Here is a 17,834-nt window from a genome sequence, read left to right on the forward strand (position 1 = left end):
AACTTTTATTATAAATTAGTAAATAAGTAAAATGTTTAAAGCTAATGGATTAAGACTTCAATAAATCTGCGACATTTTGGTTGATTGACTATTTTATATTTACATTCTTTCTCAACAGCAAAACTTTATACCTAAGTGGAATCCAAAAAATATTAAAATAATAATATATATCTAAGTTGTTAAGTCACTGAATGCTTTTTGTTGTTAACACTGGAGGACTGGTACAGCTATTCTACAATTAAATTGGCTGTCTGGAAATATACGACATTAATAAAAAGTTTTTATTCCATTGGATTTTAAAGAGTTCATGATTATGTAGAAGATAATCGTAAGAACAATAAAATAGAATTTAACAAATTAAATAAATAGTTCACAGTCACATTACTGTTACTTCTCAGATACTTCACAATACTATAGTTATGTTAAAGCGCCTTGAATAATTATTCAATAACAATTATTGAATGAAAACGAAAAGTATAAACTCGCTATTTTTTTGAATATTGTGTCATATACGCTATACATGTATCTCTAGTTATCTAGTTATTTAGTATGTCTATCTAGTCATAAAAATCTTGTTGGGGATATAATTTATATCAAACTGGAAAGCATATGATCCCTCATTATTGACTCCTTTCAACTGGAAGTAATTAAAATGAATGGACAAATGGATGGACGGGCAGACACTCAAATGACAATCGTGTCGCATAGCACAAGCTTAAAACATATCCGATTTAATCTTATAAATGGTTTTAATAATTTGTATTGAAATGAAAGACATATTATTAGGGTTACTTTAAAATATGACACTTTTAGATTTGACCAATAATAATAATAATAATAATAATAATAATAATAATAATAATAATAATAATAATAATAATAATAACAATAATAATAATAATAATAATAATAATAATAATAATAACTTTTAACAACTTTTGGCTCGAGCCCGAATACTTGCTCCTCCAGAACTCAAACCCAGAACCTCGTGAACGATGTGATTGCCTCTTGAGGACTTATAGAAAGAGCCGTACTGGCCGGGCGGGAAATTTCCCGGTGGGGCACAAACAGGGATTTTAGTGGGCCCTCCGCCTCGTATTGTATGTAGCAGTACGTACAAAAAGGCACATGTCATGCACTCCTCGCATACGAGAATAACGGAAGAAGGTTGATAACACACCGAGTACCGGTAATAGCCAGACCAGAGATGCCAGCCCATGATGTTGCGAAAACAGTCTTTCACATTTTTCGTCATTCAACCCTTGAAAGGTTTCTGATTTCTCACTCTGCTTTATAATTTTGCTAAGATTGAACTATTCAGCTAAATTGAAATATCAAATATCATAACTTGAAACTAAATAATAATTTACATTTACAATAAATAATCAGAGATATATATCAGGAGTTTGTGGGACTGGTCCACAGATACTCCATTTAGTGAGTTGAGTTAGTGAGTACCCAATTTCAGTCAGTGAGCGACTGGTGATAAGGATTTTGAACAGAATATACTAATTAATGCTCCTCCTTCAAAACTACGTAATCTCAAAACTAAGAACAAATTTAGCACCGACTACAGAATAGTGTCGCTAAGTTACTTGAAATACAATTGAATTTATTTTAAGGTTTTGAAACATCAGAGGCTCAGAGGATAGAAATGAGTCTATTGGGCCATAAAAATGACCGTAGAGACACCGAGACAGAATCTTGATTAACTCTAAGTCGAAATATTTACCCACGAGGAATCGATCACACCATCTTCCGAATCTTAAGTCGATGTTCTACCGCTGAGCTTTGGACATTCGGTGTTCGTGAGAGGTGTTTGTGTATTTGAATTCACGTGAAATTCTAAAAACTGGAGAAGGTAAACAAGCAAAAGAAATATTTGATTTGATTTATTTTAGTTTAGCGTCGATTTCAGCAGAGAGGCTATATGAGACGTGGACCTACTGTTTAACGTGGAATCCGAACCACAGAGCTCCCACCGGGAATCGAATCCCCCATGACTAAACGAAAAAAGGAAGAAAATACCACGTACCCTTCTTTTGCTGTAAGAAGTACCGATTGAAATGGCTGTTCTAACACTGTTTCACATTAAGAAGAAAGGAAAAAAAACATTTCTTCTCTTTGATTCAAAGGGTGTTCACTTTATCATTTTAATGAAGTAAAGAAAAATTCATTACTCAGAATTTGAGCTCAAGAGTAAAAGTAACGAAAAATAATTGACCTACGGCCACATTGAAACAGGAGTCGGCAACCGAGGCAATTGTGCTAATTGGTATATGTAGATGAAGGAAGTGCTAACTGCAAAATTTGCCCCGGGCACCAAATGTCTAGTTCCGTCACTGATTAGGCTACCATATTTTTAGAGCGTCAAATCGGAATTTTTCTGAAACTTTAAGAATGCATGGCAATTACCGGCAGTTTACATTAAAGTGAAACTTAACCTTGAAGAGTAAAGCTTAAAATTTAAAGTGGGCCGGGACGCAAATCAGTGTCTGGATGGAGTTCAGTTCCTGTCTCTGTGCGACGTTTGTCTCTTAAGAACATTTGTTCTTGTTCATTACTTTATTATTAGGAACTATTAATATTATTATTATTATTTTTATTATTATTATTATTATTATTATTATTATTATTATTATTATTATTATTATTATTATTATTATTACAGTTTATCACCAAACAACTATTTGTATTATTATGCTGTATTAAAACAAATCTGGAACTCATTTACTTCCATCATTTCGTCCGGCAAATTAGAGTGATCTGTACAAGAAGGAATGTTTTTAGGTTGATAACATTTGAGATGACTGCTTCCATGCTGTAACTTTGAGCTTCACCTTATTACAAGTAGATACAGACATGTCGGAAGGTTTGATTCTTGTAGATTTACTAGTCCAAACGCTGTCGAAGATGAGGTCTGGAGAATATGACTCCCAACGAACATTCGAAAAAATTTATCAAGAATGCTTGGAGACATGCAAAGAAAATGGTCTTTAAATTCCAGAGCCGGAAACAGATAGGCTATAGGGGTCCCTCGCATAAGCGGCGCCAGGATTTTGGTAATGTGGGTGCAGGCTAGGATGGAACAACACATCCTAACATTGTTACCAGAACGCTCTGCGCTATTGAGCCTTAAGATATAAAAAATAATCCCTTAGTTATACTTTAAAAAACTAGAAAAACACGGTACGATAGCAAGTAGCTTATGAGACTTAATAAGTCTCTCAAATATATCCAAACATAGGAAACAAGAAATATACAAAATAGAAAGGATTATTGTGGGAAATCTGAAAATGGAAGTTAATGTGGCTGCAGCTGCACCCAATGTGGCGTCGCCTATGGTCCCTCGTGAAACAAATTGGACATTTGCTATCGAAATATCACAAATTTATTTCGGATGAATCTCTTCCCTGATTGGATGCAAAAATCGAATTTTCTATACTAAGAGATCTTTTTCTGCCTACATTTGATAAGGAAATCTCTGAGATGAAAACCACTTTGGATCATGTAGCTAAATCATTAGACTAATCACTGCTCTACATCCAAAAAGGGATAATATTATAAATTACAGCATTGTCGAGCCTATGGCCCAGCATTATGAAAGTGATCTGGAAACATTCCCATGTGAACTCAAAATCCTTTCAAGCCACTATTAAATTCTTGATGAATTTCACTGGTCTTTTTTTTTTTTCGTCTACAAATATGCATTCCTAGAGACTTAAAGCTAGATATCTCAGTGACTATGTCAGTTTTTAATGCTACATTCTCATTTTTGAAAAGATTAAAGACACACGTAACTCAATGGCTAATGATAAGTTGGAAAACAGGATTGCTTTATATTGAGAAGAAAATTGCTAAATCGTTAGATCTTGAAAGAATTGTTGATAAGTTTGCTGATGCCGACAAGAATATAAAGATCATTCTCTTTTAAGTAGAGACTTGAACCTATAAAAGTTATTTTCTTTACATGTAAAAGTGTATTTCTCTGCTTCAACTTAAGTCAACCAGCCACACATACTTATTTTAGAAATCAATTGTATTAATGTATCCTAGTTGTTTGAAAGTCTTACATTTCACTGTTTTGAAAAGAGTAAAATATTAAAACGATAAACGACAAAGATGAGAACAATCACCTTGAGCATACGATATATATATATAAAATTTATGTTAATATTTTTCATTCATTGTAGATGGCCCCCTAAAAACTTTCTTGGACCCTTCATTGTGCTCCCTCCCAGAAAAAATTCTATCTACGCTACTATATACCACTGTTAAGTTGGCCTTTCCTACGTGTAGGATCATGACTTAAAACACTGCAACAAGCAAAGGAACGATTCTCAGTCGTTCAATGTTTCTGTGGCATTTAAAAGTTTTCAGAATACACGTATAAATTATACTGCTTTCATATAAGTTGTATAATATAAAGTGTAATTCGGAACTGTATCTTCAATTCATTCGAATCATAAATTCCGCTCTAGCAAATACGTAATCTAATTTATTCATTTCAACACGACGACATAGACGCGTAACGCTTCCATTGTTATGAGCACAAACAATTTTGGAAATTGGGCATTACGTCAGATATGTAGGTGTCAGGGGATAAATTACTTCCTATAAAGATTTAAATCTGCATTATAAGACTTTTCTACGTACTTGATCCGAGTGACATTCCCGAACTCCCTTTTACTGTAGGTGGAGGGGGCAGTACGTACATGTGAGTGAGCCCCCTTGGAAGCACCTAGGTTGCAGACCGGCCCTGCTTCTAATCGACCGACGTCGATAGTCAACCAATAAACAAATAGCATAATTTTTAGTATTCAGATATGTCTATACATGTTATTCTAATGTTATTATTTGTATATTCTAATATTATTATTTGTATCATTGGTAATAATGACATTATGTAAATAAAAAATAGTTTCATATAACAAGATGTGCGGTATCATGTGGTTATGTGTGCACAACAGTGGACAATATTTAGTGTTGCCATGTTGTGGAGTACCGCGGCGTAAAGACTTTTGACGTGGTAAGTGAGTATGGGAAGATTCTGTTATCTGACTGTCGAGATTCTTTATTTTTGCTTTCGGTTTCTGAGCGAATATCAGTTTTCGCAATTCTCTCTCCCTGGTCGTATGGGAAGGCTGTACACCTCACGTTGGACTCACTTGCCCTCCTACTCGCTACAAAGAAGGAGCAGTAGGTGGTCATGTGTAATAAACCAGCATCCCCAAATAACACTGACACGACGATTCTCACTTTTTCATTGAAAGAAACTAACCTATCTCCCTTTCCACCTATCCTATGATGATCCCTACTAACCTAAGATTCAAACAGAAATATAAAGAAGAAAAAAGTATATGGGGCCAAGGCAAACGAAAAAAATAAATGACGTAGGTATTCCTGTGTTTCGGCGGGAAAAGTAGACCTGCCAATTCCACTCAGAACGATTAATTTTCTTGTCTCTTAAAAATATTTTCATTTGCTTGCATGTTTCATCAATAGGTTATCCACGATGTTTTACGTAAGTGCTGTAAACATCTATTCAGTGCTTATTAATAACTTACATATCATATAATGATTCATATTGATTTCTGAGGGAGGGGATAAGGTGGCTCTGTGGTAGAGCGCTCTCCTCTTTTGCTATATGATCCTGGTTTGATTCCAGGCCATGCGAATTTGTGGCGTATAACACCGTCTTCATGGGTTTACTTGGGGCACTTCCACACACTGATCCTAGCAATCATTCACTTTCTTCATTCATCCGTTCCCTTAGAACATATGCTTATGTAGACCCCCTATCAATAATATTGTCAGCATTTTTAAATTGCAAATTTGTCATTTTTAAAAACATACGTTAGAAGTTTATATACAATTTTATTCCTATGTCGGATGCATGGAATTTTGATTTTTTTTTTTTTTGTTAATCAAATATCTTTTACATGAATATGACATTGATTTACAGTTTTTTCTGCAAAGAGGGGAGAGAAATTCATTTCCAATTAATTAAAAATGACGTCATTTTCATCTTTATGTTAATGCGTAGTACATATATGTTTGAATATATGCTTTATTTACAATAATATATAAAGTAATTTGCAGCATAACCCACTTTCCCTTCTGTCAATTATTTGCTTATTTCTAATTTGCGTGATGGACTCTGCACCCTAAATATATTATAATAGGTGTGTGGAACATACCTGCAGTCCATATATATAAAACACACAAAAACATTTACCAAATTTTCAGTAGATTCCATGACAACTATTTAATATTGGTAAGTAGATAACTTTATAAAATATACTAGAGAACGATAAATTATTTGTTTTCATTTGTTGATTATTAGAGCAAAACACAAGCAAGCGACGAACGATTAAGATAGGATGCTTAATAAAGAAAGGTTCTTTGAGTGATTAAAAATAACATACACTGGAAAATAAATTGATAACTATTCTTAAAATAACTTTTTTTTTCAATATGACGTATTCTGAAGCACGTACAAAGATTAATTACCGATATCAGATAAGAATAACCTACTCGAAAGCAAGTTCTAGCCTGTATCTTACATGCCTAGGTAAAACTACCAAGCCAGTAAATGCATACAGGTAGTTTTATTTGTCCGGTATTGGGATATAACTAGTAAAAAATAATTGTTGTTGTTTGCCACGGCTGTAACTTCTAAACTATATCTCTGAGCAGTTGATAATTTCTTTTTCCTACTCTGATGTGATGAATTTATAGGCTTTATTGAACACGTACGGACATAAAATTGCGTTACAACTGATAATTATAATCTTCCTTGAAATTTTAACGAAATCCTACCTGGTTTCCTAACACCATGATAAGAATTTGAAAGAGCCATCCCTACTTCAGTCACTCCAAACCGTTCAAGTAATTTATGTTCTGTTATCTCTTCCCATCTCTCAAACACTGGTACAGGAAGCGGTGCTGAACCTCTAACCATCAATCTGTAAGACACCATCAGGCAGGGTGTATTGTTAAAATAGAGGAACTGCAACGGCTCAACAAAATTTTTAAAAAGGACTACAATTTTCGATTTTTGATTAGCTGATAGTCTACAGATGCATGACTATGGCTATTATAACATACCCTTAATTATGTGTACTATGTGACTTATTATCGTTAAATATTTTATTTAATAAACGGTTTCACAGTTATTACAAGCAAAAGAAATGAAGGAAGAAATGAGCAACTCGGCATCAAACTATCCTTTTTATTTTTTTCTGCCAAAATAAACATTTAAATTCTTATCCTTATTGTGAGTTAGCTTAACGTACTCAATGTCAAAGTTCAGACTACCTCCTGACGCAGTAGCGTCGAGTGGACGTTAAAAGTGGTGGGGGGAGCAAGACATGATCTGAATATTTGTATATCAATCTTAGTTTCCACAGTTGTTTCTAACACTGACGAAATATTGCATAACTAATAGGATACTATCTTTTTCGGTTAAAATACCGTATATCGTATTTCATATTTTATTAAGTAAATTGACAGACCAAAGAAAGTAGGTACTATACCTTTGTACTCTTAAACAACGAAGGTGTAAGAAGAGATTAAATTCCTTGCTCATGAACGGCTTAAAATTCTGTCTGGAAAATTGTGTGATCAGATCATTTAATACCAAATACACACACACACAAAAAAAAAATAACTAGAAAGGATAATATTAATCATAGTAATGAATGATAAGGCTTGTTTTGCAAAAGTTATATTGAACTGGGGACTAATGAACAACTTCATTTTTAATTCTGCACATGGTATTAAACGTATGTTACTCTTAGAAAATGACAGACAGTAAATACTAAAGGCATATGCTATGACATTTAAAGGAATATTCATTTTTGTATTTTCCCAAAACATGTTCGTTGCCATTAGATGCAGTTTTCACTTTCTTGGAACACATCAAAAGACAACAATACTATGATTCACTCCACAATTCAGTTATACAAAATAATCCAAAAACTTAGAATTATGTTGAATTCACTAAATTTGATTCCATACACACTCGTACACCTTTAAACACACCACTTCACTCGTACATTACACTGCGAAACAATGGAAAAGATAGTTGTTTCTTATTATTGTCTTTTTAATCAATATTCCTTCCTATTAGAAAGAAGAGAAGATACTTTAGGAACTGTCAATATTTGTACGATTAAACAATAACTTAATAAAGACTTTTTTCTTGTGCGAATCTGCTCTCAATTAGTTTCAAAGCGGCTGAGTAATATATTGCAAGAAGAAGTGAAAGTATGCTGGAATTGTTGTACTCCAAATTTTAAGTTTTGGGCTATCTTCCGTAACTAAATTCCAAAACTAAATTCCTGTAGCTTTCTTAATTCCACGGAAAAACAACCAATAGGGCCTACATACTCACGCAACGGTAAATATTATATGGCACCATTTTTTCTATAAACCAGTAATACATACAAAAACTTTACATTTCCAAAAGAAATTATATACATTAATGGGATACTTAAAAAAGTGGGGGGCAACTGCCCCCTTCGCCCTCCCTAATCGCCGCCCATGTCGTAACGCCTTGTATTTCTTAGTATGATTTGGAGATAAATTGACAAAACAAAACAAACTTTATTTCATAGTCCTTATGTACGAAGAAATTGTTCTCAGTAACAGAGCAAAATCACAATAATCAATATTCTTCCTAATTAGTTCTTAGTTAACCAAAATACCTTTTACAAACCAACTTGTTTCGAAACAAACAATATAGAAAACTCCCAGCAGAGTTCCTCTGCGGTTGATATCAATCAGTAAAGAGTCCTAATACAGTGTGTCTACTAAAATTCCAAAATGAAATTTCGTGACTTTTTCTTTACCAAACCATAAAATTTCGTAACATTCTCAAGAGCAAATTTGGCTGAATTTTCATGCATGCGATAGAATCGTTCTTTGCTTGTGATTTGGTAGCGTCTAAAGCCGACACAGACTTTTGATGGTGAATTTTGACGTTTTATAGAACACGTGACTTAAAAGATAAATTTCTAGACTTTCATGACCGCTTTCTGATTTCATGACTTTCGTGACCAATAGACATCCTGTAATACTTTTCGACGATAGCTGTCTAGTGACATGAATAATTTATCGGACTTGAATAATTACAGCCATAAAATGTGTTCTACGGAATTACAAAAAAGTTGTTACTTTCAATTATTCACTTGCTGAAAATATACTTTAGGGCAAAAAATGACTCATACCTTGAAATTAGATAAAGGTGAATAATAATAATAATAATTATTATTATTATTCCATCTAACGTTATGAGTACAAAAAATATAAAATTTATTTCTATTTTTATCCAGAGGGAGAGAGGGGATATATTCGCCCTTGAAATCCTATGGTCATGCCCCTGTCCCTCCTTTTATGTGTTAATAGAGTGTATTGTTATTTTTCGCGTTTTAATTGTAGACCGATGAGCTGTGTATCCTGTAAATTTCTTTCTAATCATTCAATTCCTAGGCTAGACCCAAGAGCAAACCGCTCGATCCCAGCTCGCGCCACGTGAACTTTATGGTGGACAAACAGTGTGCGTGGGCTTTCCCGGGGTTTTCCCATTTTCTTTCACTTGCTTCATTCCACCATTTCCTTCATTTTTCATCATCACCGTTTCCTTTAGTGTAGCAGGCATAATCGTGGGACGTAAAACTTCACGTAAGATTTCATTTCACTTTCCTTTACAGAATTATTAATATATTAAAATAAGTTTCCTGGTTATTTGAGATCAAACACTTTTCTATAATGCTCATTATGATTATCTATTCCGTGTCAATATTATAAATTATTAAACTTTATGAGTAGAGGGGAAAAGGAAACCAATCTAGCATAAAGGTATATGTACCTACATGTTCTATGCAAGTAAATATGTGTAAAAAATTGTGTAGTAAGGCTAGTTTTAGACGGAACCATTTATCGTAGCAAAAATAGTATCGTCGCTATCCTACCGTGTAAAGTTGGAAATGCTATAGCATTTGCCATGCCATGGCATATCCTGTGACATTTCTTGTCAATAGAACCTGCTCTATTTCGTAGCATTTTCTCCAGCATTTCTGGACCGATTGCAGCGTCGTAGTGTGTTAAAAGGAAGAGAAAAGTTTTGTGTGGGAAATTGAATTGTAGTAAAGAAAACTAAGTTGGAGTAGGGATGCTATCATTATGCTGGTTGAAAAATATGAGGAGCAACCTTGTTTATACAAAGTTAAAAGCATGCAGTTTTACTATATGGATTTACACAGAAATTCATAAAAAAAAAATACTTGTTTTTATCTGAGTTCATTTATTGGGCCTTCAGCAATCATTTTCGAGATGTACTCTTGCATTCCCCGATGCAGGTTCACTACAACAGGTCTTCTGCAAAACGGCAAGCAACGTGTGGTTTTACTATACGAATCCATAGAATAAGTAGTAGTAAAAGTAAGTATTAGAAGTAGTAGGAATAGTAGGTATACTTGTAGTAGGAGTAATTAGTAATAGTAGTAGTATTAGAAGTAAGTAGTAGGAGTAGGAGTAAGTACTAGTAGTAGTAGTAGTAACAGTAGAAGTAGGAGCAGTTTTACTAAAGTAAGAATAGTGGTAAGAGTAGAAGTAAGAATAGTGGTAGTAGGAGGAGGAGTAGGAACAGGTACAGTATATTACATTCTTATTCGTACACATTATTTTTTCAAACAAAATATTTAATTTCTCCATTAAACTACAATATTGTGCTAGTTAATTGTCACACTTGGATACATTAGGGCTTCACAAACTGAAAAACATAGAAAAAATAATTCGTATCAAATTAAATATTAATTAATAAAAACAAACAATGAGAGAATCCCTGTTTTCGTGCAACTTTTCTATTCGTACACACGGGCTATTATACCATAAAGAAATCATAAGAAAAACACAAACTTGGTACATGCTAAGTCTAGCTTTGTGTTTACTGTCATTGTCCTGTTGAAATCTGTACCTATTTTTTGCAAACTGCTTGACATTTTTCTTTAATATTTCACAAGATACATTGGCATCCATAATGCCATCAGTAAACTGGATAGTGTATGACATACAGGCCCACACCATTGGTGACCCACCACCATGTTTAGCTGCGGGTGGTGTTCATATTATTATTCTCTGTATTTGGTTTTCTCCATACCCTACGTACCCCATCTGACCCAAAAAGGTTTATTTTCGTCTCATCGGACCATATAACACTGTCCTAAAATTCTTGATCCTTATCACAATGTTCTTTTGCAAATGCAAAGCGCTTCTTGCGATTCTCCTTACTTACATACGGCCTCTTTCGCGTTATTCGACCATGATACCAATGTTTTCACAACACACTCCAGACAGTTTGGTCACACATCTACTTCCTGGACACATTTTCCACTAATGGACGTAGTTCGGGGACACTTAATTTGGAATTTTCTCGAACTCTTTGAAAAATGAAACGTTCGTCGCGTGCTTTTAATTTACGTTCCTTTGGTTTCTTCGGTAAATTTCTCGTTGAATCGTGCTCTCTGAATTTTTGTACTATGTACTGCACAGTGGAGTGCGAGCTCTTAACGATACGTGTTATTTGATGTAAAGAATTTCCTCTCAGTGCTAAGTTTATAATTATCTCTTTTAGATCGGAACTCAGCTCCTTCTGCTTACCCATTTTGATCAGTGCTGTTTGAAGGAAAGCACGCGCAGCATCTTCTACTAACAAGGGTCACCTACACCACTCACACTGCTTCAATACAAAACGAAGAATACTCGTGAATGATAATATTATTTGCGATTACCACGACACGTCATATTAATGTACGAATAGAAATGTTGCATAAAAACATGTATTTGTCTTTATTTATTACTATTGGATAATTTTTAATACTACTTTGGATTGGTTTGTAAATTGAAAACTGTGATCAAAACCTCCTTTACTCATATACACATAGTACATATAAAAATAATAAACGTAAAGTACACATATGTTACATTTTTTCTCATAAATTCAGGTGTACGAATAAGAATGTTATAAACTGTAGTACTAGTTGGAGTAGTGGTAGTAGCAGCAGCAGTAATAGGAACGGCTTAGAAATCCAACAGAAGTGGGTTGGGTTCTGTTCTCGACATAAAATTGAGAAATTACAGACTTGCTAACATTTTATGGCCAGGTTCGCCTTTAATTTTTATATTTCAACGTAAATACGCATCTCAAAAGTAAGTGCACACAATATTTCCATTACTTATACACTACTTTATTAAAGTATTATTAGAATTATCTTCTGTAAATTTTTTAAATCTATGGATCCTTATAGTAAAACGGCACCGTTAAAAGTCCTTTGTATCATAATAAGCATACGCGACAAATGACTTTAGAATAAATAGCGACTGAAATCTCTGTTTTAGGTTTCGAAGCCAGAACTGCGCTCTTCTCCAGTGATTTTTTTTTTTTTTTTTGCTACGTCACAATAAGATGCTTATCAAAATGCTACTGTGTAAAAGCACCAAATACTTTCATGCCATAAAATATTATACAAGATTTTTGGCAGCACATTTGCTACGAGAAATTCTACGATAAATGCTTCCATCTAAAACCAGCCTAAGTCTATATACTTTTATACCGCTGAACAGTTTAAATTTATATTTGAGTGGATTTTTTAAACTTCTACTACTGATATTATAACCATATTAAATTTGTGAATTCTATAAACAAATTAGGTTCGGTAACTGCTAGAAGACACATGTTCCACCATTTTATCAACATTTGCGCATACATATTTAGGTTCACAATATTTGCAAGATCTGACTTATCTTTATAATTTTTTACGCAACATTGCCACACAGAACATTTCTTCCTACCCATTTCTCGAAATTTCATGCGTTAATTCACATGTAAAACAAGCCCGAGTACCTCTTCAGAAATTCGAGTCAGAGAGAGGAGACAGACCGACGTCTATTACTAACGGTGGTTCAGGGTTTAGTAATAGTAGTTCATCTCTATTTCTACATAATTTTAAATTACTTTACAAACTGGCTGATTTTAATAATTTGTAAATTTGTACTTTGCTACTTTTGGCTATTGTTTAGCTTTGGGGAGCCAGATATTGCACCTACTTTTTCGCGATATTCTATTCCGATGTTGTTGTTCTATGGTTTCGTGTTAAATTACGTTACCAACATTAAATTCAGACAGCATTATAGAGCGAGCGTCAGCGAGTGAAGGCGGGTTAGGGCACCGCATGGGACGTTGTTTTGTATCTTCGTTACCAATAATTCACTTTCTTTTCTCACATAAATCACTTCGACTTACCTTTACGGTTCGTACAAATTCCCTACTGCCCTAAAAAAATTGTGTTCGATATTTTCTTGACTATTTGAACACCACTATCAACTCATTTCTTCCACAAATCTTTTTTTTTTTTTTTTTTTTTTGCTAGATTTAGCCTCATAATACTACCGTCAACCATTACCCTACCGCAAGTGGATATGGAACTTAAAAAAGCATATTATTTTTTATATAAAGTATAGTCAAAGAATTTTAATTTTTTTTTACCTCCAAATTCTTTAAAACCTAAAGTAAATCATAATATATTAAAATGTAGTAATTAGCCATCTGTTTCCTCTAATTTGGAAGATTAAGTAAAGAAATCGAAATTTCTAGGCCAGGAAAAAAACATGGGAATATTCCCATTTTTAAAATTTCTTCCCACCGGGAATATTCCCACTGTCCATCACTACTTCTAACTAGTGACGGGTAAATTCCCGGGAAGATATTTTTCGGGAATTTATGTATAATCACAAAGAAAATTGCATTCTATTACTATATGATGATTTCAAAGTTAAATTCAATTTTATATCAACTATATTATTACTGCTGTCCCCACAGGAGTCCCAAAAATGTATATTCTGAACGATGTTATGTTATTTTATTAATATTTTATTACATTTAGATAGTACGCATAAACGAATATCTATTTACAATATGTTCTATGAAAGTAAATATATTTCAAAAGTGGTATAGTAAATCCACAAACTTTTAAACCGCTAAAAATTTCAATTTACATGTCAGGGTATTTTCTAAACTTGACTCTACTACTGATGTTATAAACATATTTTTTTAAATGTTATAAACAAATTAGGTTGGGTAACTGCCAGAAGACACATGTCCCATATTTTGTCAACATTTGCACATAAATATGTGTATTCACAATACTTGCAAAATACTATCTTATCTTTATAATTTTGCATGTAATATTGCCACACACGACCTTTCTTCCTGCCCATTTCTCGAAATTTCATGCGTTAATTTACATGTAAGAGAAGTCCGAGTACCTCTTCAGAAATTTGAGTCAGAGACAGTAGACAGACCGATATCTATTACTAACGGTGGTTCAGGGCTTATTAAAAGCACTTCGTCTCTATTTCTACGTAACCTACATTATGTTACAAAATGGTTCCCTTTCATCATTTGTAAATTAGTACTTTGCTACTTTTGGCTATTTTTTACCTTTGGGGGGCCAGCTTTTGCACCTACTCTTATGCGATATTCTACTCCGATGCGGTTTCATACGTTAAATTACGTTACCAACATTAAATTCAAACAGCATTGCCGAGCAAGCGTCAGCGAGTGGAGGCGGGTTATAGTCCTGCAGGGCACTTTGCTTTCTATCTTCGTTACTAACAATTAACTTTCTTTTCTCACATAAATCACTTCCACTTACCTTTACGATTTGTACAAATCCCCTACTGCCCTAAAAAATTGTTTTCGATACTTGCTTGACTACTTAAATACCGCTATCAACTCATTTGTTCCGTAAATCGTCCTACTTTTTGCTAGTTTTGGGCCTCTGATACTACACAATTACCATACTTTTTAGTGCAAATGGAAACTTAAAAACTCATATTATTAGTTATATAGAGTACAGTCAAAGAATTTAAATTTTTTTTAACCTCCAAATTCTTTAAAACCTAGAAGTAAATCACAATAATGTAATTAGTCATACGGTTTTTATAATTTGGAAGATAAAGTAAAGAAATGGAAATAAATTCCTTCCCGGAAATTTATAGACCAGGGAAAAACCCCGGGAATACCTCCATTTTTTAAATTCCTTCCCGCCGGGAATATTTCTACTGCCCATCTCTACTTCTATCCCTTCCCCTACTTCTATTACTACAGTGAAACCTGTCTATGTTGGCCACCATCGGTTCCATTGAAAAGTGGCCAACATAGACAGGTGGCCAACTTACAGAAAATAAATGTGATTGATGTATTTTTTCAATAGGATTTCTAGTATTAACTGATTGTAAATTTTAATAAGCAGTGGCAGGAAAGCTACCTTTAAGTAATTATATAGAGTAATTATAACAATATTCAGTACTAGAAAAATTACTTCAGCATGTTTAATGTATGTGTCTTTTGAGAAAATCTTAAGGGAATACATACCTCAAAATTTCCGCTACCTTCCGACAAGCTGTCAGGTGCCAATAGTTGAGAACTAAGATGGTTAGATTTAACCTTGAGGATTTTTCAGAATTACGAACGCTCCTCGCTGATGAAAGGAGAAAATACAGCTAATGGCTTTACCAAAACAGACATGGTAAAAATAAATACGCACGCTATTTTCTGAATTCCTGTACGTGCTTTTTCTTCTTCACATTTTCCTTCATCATTCCTTTATCAGGATATTATTCTGGTCATTGACATTCCCAGAGCAAATCGTGGGAATCCATGCTTTTCTGTCTCCAGTGACAAATACAGAACATCTGCCTCTCATTGGGAATATAAAGTAGTTAAGGAAAAAGAAGAAAACAGTATTTTGCGTGGCCAAGATACACAGGTAAATTTATCATCATCATCATCATCGGGTAAATTGCTTCAATGTGGCCAACTTCCATGATAGACAGGTGGCCAAGTTACAGAGTAATAAGTAACGAATGTGTTATGGGAAAATGCAGGTTCAAGACGAACCAGGCCAAGATGCGCAGGTGGCCAACTTAGAGAGGTGGCCAAGTTGACAGGTTTTACTGTACTTATACTATGGATCCGTACCGTATAGTAAAACTGCACGAAAGAATCGTAATTTTTCAACTATTATTTCGAATGGTGAGCCAAAAGTAAGCCTGCACAGAATTTTATACAGAGAGATAAAATTGAATATAAAAATTATACGCATTTGAGCCGAATTGAGGTCACTGTCACATGGACAAGGAGAGATAGAATACTTTTCTAAATGCTCAGCAGCTCATAAAAAACGTTCGATATTTAATGCACAGGGCAATCGCAGTACTATTCACGTATGGATAAAACCCCAGAAAGTTAAACTGAAATAAATTATTTTATGATCGCTATACTTACCGACTTTCCAATTTAGGTTATTAGACACTTTCCGCTTTATGCAGAGTCGTTTTGAAGTATAATTAGTGTCATACTAAAGGTTTGACTACTGCAGGAAATATATGTTAGTCGAGCTCTTTAGTAGGGCACTAATCATATTCGAAACGACTCTGCATAAGATCCTTTCTTTCTAATTCACTATTATTAGTGGTGCTTCGACTTAGTGGTACCCTGGTACACACTCTACAAAAGTTTGTGTCACACTGAAAAGAAGTAAAAAAAAAACGTTCATTTGTATAAAAAATAAAGATGAAGTAAACTGGGCTCTCCTATAAAGACGCAATATTGCGTCAACCAACCCTTCTTTTTCTTCTTATTCTTGTTGCTTTTTGCCCCGGCTTTCACCTTTGGACAGTTTATAAACTGACGATTTTGACGGTATTGGTACGCTTTATACGGTCCACTAAGATAAACTGATCGTGTTATTTAAGTTCACTGAATTGTTGTAAAAAGTATTGTTAGAGCGAAATGTTGTTCACTATTATGTATTGGGGAAGATGATAAACTACGGTGCGTATATTATTCGCTAAGATAAACGACACATTCACTGGTGTTGTGTTGTGGTACCGGTACAGAACCATGTAAAGGATATCACGATAAGCAGGTGTTAACTTACACTGTAAGATGAGATGGGGTAATCTCCCTTCTGATTCTCCACAGTAACATGTAGGAGTATAGCGGTATCCTTGCTGATATACGGCGTTCGGACTATGCCTAACCTAAAGAGTAAGCAGACGTATCTCCCCGTCCAATCTTCGGGTGAAATCCACTTTTTGGTCGTAGGACTTGGAAGTATATTCCAGAAGTGTTTACGTTTGCCATGTTTTGTTTGCTCTTGGTAGCATCTCGGTAAGGGTTCGGTTCTTGGGTCTAGCCTAGAAGGAGCTGAGCGATTAGAACGAAACTTGCAGGATTAATAGCCCATTAGGAAACAACCAAACCGCGAAAAGTTAAATTTTCCATTTGCAAATACAAAGGAGGGACGGGGGCAAAACTTTAAAAAAATTGTCCAAATGGCACAGAACTCATAAATATTAGTCAGACTGATGCACTGAAGAAGTAATAATTTTCAATTTTTTTTTTCTGCTATTTGGAGGGAACAGAGGGGGCATATTCATAAATAAAATCCTATTGTTCCGCTCTTGCCTCCAGCCTAGAAGGTGAGCAATTGGAACGAAACGAGCAGGATTAATAGCTCATATGGCAACAACCAAACCGCGAGAAATTAAATTTTCATTTGCAAATACAAAGCAGGAACGGGAGGCAAAACCCTAAAAATTTGTCCAAATGGCACAAAACTCATAAATATTAATCAGACTAATGCACTGAAGACAGTAATATTTTTTAAAATTTTTCTACTGTTATTTGGAGGGAGCAGAAGGGGAATATTCCTCCATAAAAACCTATGGTTCGGCTCTTGGATCTAGCCTAAAAGGAGCTAAGC

General features: G+C 34.3%; 1 protein-coding gene across 2 annotated transcripts in view; it reads right to left on the reverse strand.

The window, feature by feature from the left end:
- The window catches only part of LOC145690831 (malonate--CoA ligase ACSF3, mitochondrial-like), a 55,475-nt gene extending 38,831 nt beyond the window's left edge, over nt 1-16,644 (reverse strand). Inside the window, exons 1-2 of one of the 2 annotated variants that reach the window (XM_081766156.1) lie at nt 16,352-16,644; nt 6,823-6,968 (exon numbers count right to left, since the gene is read on the reverse strand). In XM_081766156.1, coding sequence (XP_081622282.1) covers nt 6,823-6,964 — 142 coding nt within the window. In that variant the 5' untranslated portion in view covers nt 6,965-6,968; nt 16,352-16,644. Of the gene's footprint in view, nt 1-6,822; nt 6,969-15,439; nt 15,805-16,351 lie in introns of those variants that run through there. The other variant, XM_081766155.1, reaches the window with a different exon arrangement.
- Nucleotides 16,645-17,834: the final 1,190 nt, after the last annotated feature.

Source organism: Thermobia domestica, chromosome 7 (genome assembly GCF_964235325.1).
Source record: "Thermobia domestica chromosome 7, izTheDome1.hap1.1, whole genome shotgun sequence".
Classification (NCBI taxonomy): Eukaryota; Metazoa; Arthropoda; class Insecta; order Zygentoma; family Lepismatidae; genus Thermobia; species Thermobia domestica.